General features: G+C 47.2%; 1 protein-coding gene across 1 annotated transcript; it reads right to left on the bottom strand.

Annotated features, from left to right (window-relative positions):
• Positions 1-2,865: 2,865 nt before the first annotated feature.
• On the bottom strand, positions 2,866-5,933 carry LOC114796498 (carboxypeptidase O-like). Its single transcript, XM_028990673.1, has 10 exons — positions 5,872-5,933; positions 5,634-5,783; positions 5,514-5,562; positions 5,321-5,422; positions 5,101-5,208; positions 4,309-4,425; positions 4,063-4,156; positions 3,762-3,964; positions 3,333-3,417; positions 2,866-3,193 (listed from the first exon to the last, which is right to left on the bottom strand). Exons 1-10 carry the CDS (start codon positions 5,877-5,879, stop codon positions 2,916-2,918), a joined length of 1,194 nt encoding a protein of 397 aa, XP_028846506.1. The 5' UTR covers positions 5,880-5,933; the 3' UTR covers positions 2,866-2,915.
• Positions 5,934-6,032: the final 99 nt, after the last annotated feature.

Genomic DNA, 6,032 nt, shown 5'->3' with positions numbered 1-6,032 from the left:
GGAGGAAAGGACAGGAAACAGCACACCTCCCCTCTCTATACAGGATGGAATTTATCTGAGGCCACATGATGGAGAAATCACCATCACCGAACGTCCTTTTCAGGCACAATGCACACACGCGCAATTGATCTGATGCAGCCGTGTGCGGCGCAGACCGAGTGCGTATTGATCACCACCATTACTCTGGCTGTCAGTCGTTATGGGCAGTTTCTGAAATCATGCGTCGGATGCGGCGTGTTCATTACGCACACGCGCGGCCCCATAAATCAGACGCCCAACCGCGCTCATCAATCACTTCCAGCCCTCGCGTGCATTCATTAATAAGAGCTCGTTCAGCCCGCGTGTGCAGCAGACCTGATGACCTTTGAAAGTTTGTGATTAGAAGTTCACTTCTTCTGATGATGTTGGCCTGGTTTAAGGCCGCTGCACGACCTGCGAGTGGAACCCGTGACAACCTCAAAATCAGTGAAATGGTCTCATTTTTGGGGCACAACTGAAGTTATTCAGAACATAGAACCAGGCTGGAAAGTTCAGGCCCTTGTTTGAACCCTCCACGAGGTTGTGAAAACAGGGTCAGGATGAGCCGGCTAGCCTGCTGCATCAAACAGGAACCGGGAAAGAGCAGCCAAGCCGCTCTTTTCCTGTCATTAAGGCCGCACCCACTCTACATCTGGGACAAGAGCAATTTCCCACTTGTGGGACTAATAAAGGTTTATCTTATCTTATCTTATCTTAAGAGTCAGGTCAGAAATTCACACGATAAAATAAATACACTCTCCTGCGCATCTGAGGACGGCAGTAACGTCCTTCTTCCAAATAGATGGTCCATGATGATGTTCACCAGGTTCATGGCTCATGACCATTACATTAAACATGCTGGCATCCTGTAATGTAGTGAGATATCTCACTGTGACTTTCTACTGACCTGCAACCTTTCACCAGTGGACCAGCAAAATGTCCCACAACAACAAGTTTCTCTGCTCATTCCTTTCATTTTGGTGTACAATTATAATGCTATGATTGTTAGAATTACGGATCGGTTGCCACCACTCCAAAGTCCTTATCTCTACAAGGTTCCACAGCCAGCAAACGAGCACAAGGGATTTCACTGGAGGTGCAACAATTCCATCCACCTACCTGGGTTTGGTTGTTCTAATGCAGTGCAAACATCATACCTCAGAAGCAGAGGAAAGTCGTGTCTGCAAGTAGGACTTATGTGTTCACCAAATAATCCACGCTGGGAACATCTAACACTGGCTCTATTCTGTTTAGCCAGACAGCAGGGGCCAATGAAAAGCGAGCAGGATGAATGTGGTTACCAAATGGAACATAAAGTACCCGGAAGCCACACCGAGATGGAAACAAATCACTTCAGGATCTGCATCGTAGATCTTGGATGCAAGGGGTCCAGGAAAAATATGCAATGCAGCGTGCTGTGTCCTCACCCCATAACTCAACCCTGAAGCCTCCAGCACCATCCAGGCGTTCGCTCATTCTAAATGGTCTCATATTCACATTTTTAATTTTACTTGTTCTTGTTTCAACATGAAATGTGTGTTAAACACTGTATTTAACTGTAATTTAATTAGTGCTAAATGTGCAGAAAAGTTGTATAAAAGGTGCAGGTAACTTCTGGCCGACTGTGCGACGGGCGAGGATGGGGGGTACGAGGCTCCCACAAACGACCACAGTACCACTTCCTTACTGTCTTACTTCTCCCCCAACATCTCCAAACATCTGCAAATGTCAGAAAGTGAAGCGAATGTCATTGTGAAATGATGGAAACGTGTCCTCTGTTTTTAACCATCACCAGTGGGCACCAGTACCTTCATCATGGGGACCTCAATGGAATTTTTTCGGGATTTTTTTCGGGACAGTTCGGGATTTTTGTTTTTAGTAATGCTAACAGCTAACATGGTCAATGCTAACTGTTTTTACTCTATTTAATGCTGCTAACGGCTTTTTCACAAAATCATTTAAAATTCCCGTACATAATAAGAATGAAGAATGTTTGGAATGTGGTCTGGTCCCTTTTTTAAAGTTCGATTTATGTGTGTTACACAGAACGATTGTTGTAAAATCGGTAATTTTTGGGAAACTGGAAATTGTTGAAATTCTGAATATGAAGTTAGTGAAATAAATGTGTTAATGTGTGTTGCTAACATTTTACTCTTTGGAAGGGTACTTTGGATTTTGTCGAACCCTTTCCTCCCGTGCGGTGAATTCAAACCAATTCCTTCATCACACACCCAGCAAAGCCACTATTCTGATCAGCCTGCGGAATCAGATATCGCATGGCACCGTATATATTTCATAGCAGAGGAGGTGATGGAGCTGAGATATCTGCTCCGCATGTTAATTCCTGGAATTAGTTATTCCTGGAAGGATTTTTTCCTCTTTCTCAGAGTCGCTTGGCCAAGTGAAATTGTCAGTAAACATCTTAAATGCAATCTAATTTAAACAAGCGTTTAAGTTAAAGGGATTCAGATGTTGCCGAGGTGGGTCTCGCTGGAGGGAGTGTGGGCTTTGGCAATGCACCAGTCGTGGACGGAGACTTGAACCTCCACCGGCTGCAGGAGCAGGACCCATAAACGTCTGAACCACTGGCTAGCAGACCAGCTGCTCCCTCTCATCTACCAACTAAGAAAAGGTCTCAGCTTGGCTCTTGTGCTGAAGGTCTCTTGAATGGAGCTGCAAATTGAGCAATTATACAGCATTTAACAAAGGGACACAATACCAGCTGAAGGCAATTTTTCTTTTGCCAGTGCAAATAAATGGAAAAAACTCCGGCTCATTAGTAATTGTAGAAAAGTGCGACAGCACCTCCTAGTGGACCAAATCTCATTCTATGGACAAAAACACGCCTTCAAGACACTTCATTTATTTTTTGAACTTCGGGAATATGGAAATATTTCTCACACCAGTAGCATGGTGGTGAGACAGGAGGCCAGCATGCTCGTCCACAGGGCCGCGGCCATGCCAGCTGCTCCTATATCCGTGCGGTTATGGAAGGCCTTATCGTGGACGTAGGTGATGATTACCCGGGCCCCCTCGAAGGCTTCCTCGCAGGCCGGCTGGATCTGATCCTCGGGCAGCTTGTGGCCGAACTGACCCTTATCCCTCAGCTCGAACGTGTAGGAGAACGGGATGCCGATCAGCCGCGCCCAGTCCCTGGAGGAGCCCGAGTTGGGGTCTAGAGGTGAATGGAGGACGTACTGTAATAGTTTCTACTGGGAAAGATCCCTGGCTGGTCAGCGTTTTAATGTAGTTCCACAGTAAGGAGACGGATTCTCCGTATGGCCACCGCACGTACGTTACAGAGGAGGACTTACAGAGGAGATCTGGGGAGGTTCCCACTCTGTACTCCATCCCATGCACTGATCCCATCGCTCTGACGGCCGCCTGGCCGACTCTCATCTGATCACAATCAGGGACTCAATTACTTTACAACATCATTTAAAGGACAAATTGCACAACTGATTTGATAAAGTGCAGTGAAATAGCATTTTTTAAAAATCTCAATGCAAAACACGTAAAAATATCTCATATCTGGTCTGGGAAAACCCACAAAATTCTTTTCATCACTTTGGAGCCATCGTTGCATTTCAGTTCATTTAACTTTAATTAAATTTGAAATGATTTATGTTCCATTATGATAATTTGATTCCATAAGTTTCTTTTGAAAGAGTGTCTGTCAGGAGATTTATATGTTCGGTCAAATTAGGAAAATCAGCGTGATGCATCGGCGCCAGGGACCTCACCAACTCATCGTAGTTGGGTGCCCAGATCTGAGGGTGACCGTAGGGCATGAGCAGCAGCTGACCAGCAGAGTGGATGGTGAGGTAGCAGAGGATCTCGCCGCTCCGGTTCCCCACAAACTCCGTCACGGCCCTGGCCTCCGGTTCGGACAACGCCTTCGCCCCGCAGTACGTGTTGTCACAGCAGTTCCTGGACACCCCGATCACTGCAGACCGGTGGGGGACATGGGGGTCACCAGGAGCACTGCAGGGCCATTTCATCAGGATGTGATATTGATATACTAATTAGATATGTAATTCGTACTGCCCCAGTTGGCATAGAAGTTCCTGTTGAGATCAACACCGGGGCAGCTGCAGCTTTCTGGAGGACTGGACCTGGATTTCCTCCACAGGCGAGTCTGTAACCAGACATGTAAAATATTGGTTATTTAACCCAGCCGCTGGTGATATATGTCATGGTGTATTTCCTGGTGCCGGGAGGAAGGGCGGGGACAACCAGGCCGGTTGATCCCCTGTGGCGACCTCCACTGGGGTTTTATTTCACACTCACGCTCTCGTTGATCCAGGTGTACATGTACCCATCCACATTGAGCACTGGCGTGACGTAGAAATCCAGGTTGTTGAGCATCTCACCTACTTTCTTGTCTGTTTTGTATCGCAGCAACATCTGGGAAATGACATGAAGCCCACAGCACCCTTCTCACACGTTCAGAGATACACAACCAGTCATTTACATTTACAGTATTTACCAGACGCCCTTATCCAGAGCGACTTACAGTCAGTAGTTACAGGGACAGTACCCCCCTGGGGACACTCAGGGTTAAGTGTCTTGCTCAGGGACACAATGGTAGTAAGTGGGGTTTGAACCCGGGTCTTCTGGTTCATAGGCGAGTGTGTTACCCACTAGGCTACTACCACCCAGTCAAAAGTCTTTCTGGGAAAAATGGGCAAAACTGAAGATGCAGGACTATGAAGTAAAATGTGAGGTCGTGTAATTTGAAGATTTGCGTCTCTACAAATCCGATAGCTGTTGCTGTGATGGCAGAATTTTACACTCTTGTCTTCTCTGCACCACCTTAAGTTGGACCACGGGGACGGTTTCCAACCAAAGGTCCTCGCGTCTGCTGGGTCACATCAGGCAGGTTGTGGCCTCCTTTCATCGTCCAGCTACACGCGTTTATTCCATTTTATTTTTGTTAAGCAACAACGTTTCAATGATTAAATTAGCTATTTCTATAAATAAGACAGATTCAACCATCGTGTATAAATGAGCTTATTTTGTCATGAATCTGTAATAAAATCCACAGTCGGCCAGATGAATTGTTTGAAGTCGGCGCCGGACCTCTTTGACGAACCACTGGCAGAAAGCAGGAGCGATCCACTCCCTGGCGTGGATCCCGCAGTCCATCCAGATGGCCTTCTTCTGCACGCCGTCCTGGTCCACGCCGATCTGCAGCAGACACACGCTTACAAACCCACTGTCCAGGACCATGGCTACAGGAACGGTGACCAAACATGGACACGCCTGCTCTAGACGACGCGTACGCTGCGAACGGTGATACCTTCAGGAACATGATGTCTCTCCTCTCGTAGGTCGTCCCGTAAACTTCAGAGGACACCAGGCCGGGGTTTTCCTCGACCATTTGCTGCATCCAAGCAGAGATCTGTCACGAGAACATTTATAGAGAAATGAGACGGATGAACAGGAGGAAGTGGACAGAATACAGGCGTCCATCATGGTCCAGAATCTCCTACCTCAGGCATGGGGTGATACTTCGTGTACTCATAGTTCCTCTCTGTCGATCTGCCATGGAGAGTAACAGCATCTATCATCTCGCTGAAAGCAAAGAAAAGATTGTCATCGTGGCGACCGACCTGTCTGCAGCACAGTCGAGTAGAAGCAGGAGGAGAAGCAGAAGAGCCCGTCCAGCTGAGGAGAACATGCTGAACTTTACTCCGTCACCTGCGCCGTCAATAAAAAAACCCCGGTGGCGGTTAAAGTCCAAGACGTCCCTCACGTGACACCTGTGAAGAAGGTTTACTATTAAACGAATGAAGATATTGTGGTGAAAACATCAGGCAGAAGTTGATGGAATTTCAAATGATTTCCTACCATTTCATGGCAGCAGCGTGTAGGGCGAGCGTCCTCAGCGCAAATCTGGACCAGTGGAACTTTATGAGTTCTCCTGCCAAGTGTTGTCTGCTCACTTCCAAAAAACAGAACCCCTACTGTCCGGAATGGCAGCGGCAGCATGGGATTGTGGGAAATATTCT

This window comes from Denticeps clupeoides, chromosome 9 (genome assembly GCF_900700375.1).
Source record: "Denticeps clupeoides chromosome 9, fDenClu1.1, whole genome shotgun sequence".
NCBI lineage: Eukaryota > Metazoa > Chordata > Actinopteri > Clupeiformes > Denticipitidae > Denticeps > Denticeps clupeoides.
Note: the sequence above shows the minus strand (reverse complement) of the source record. Positions and strands in the feature narration are given on the sequence as shown.

Coding starts and splice junctions, on each gene's coding strand:
- LOC114796498 (XM_028990673.1), bottom strand. Junction 5,563..5,633: donor CTCGACTGTGCTGCAGACAG/GTCGGTCGCCAC, acceptor TCTCCATGGCAG/ATCGACAGAGAGGAACTATG. Junction 3,418..3,761: donor CACCCAACTACGATGAGTTG/GTGAGGTCCCTG, acceptor GATTGTGATCAG/ATGAGAGTCGGCCAGGCGGC.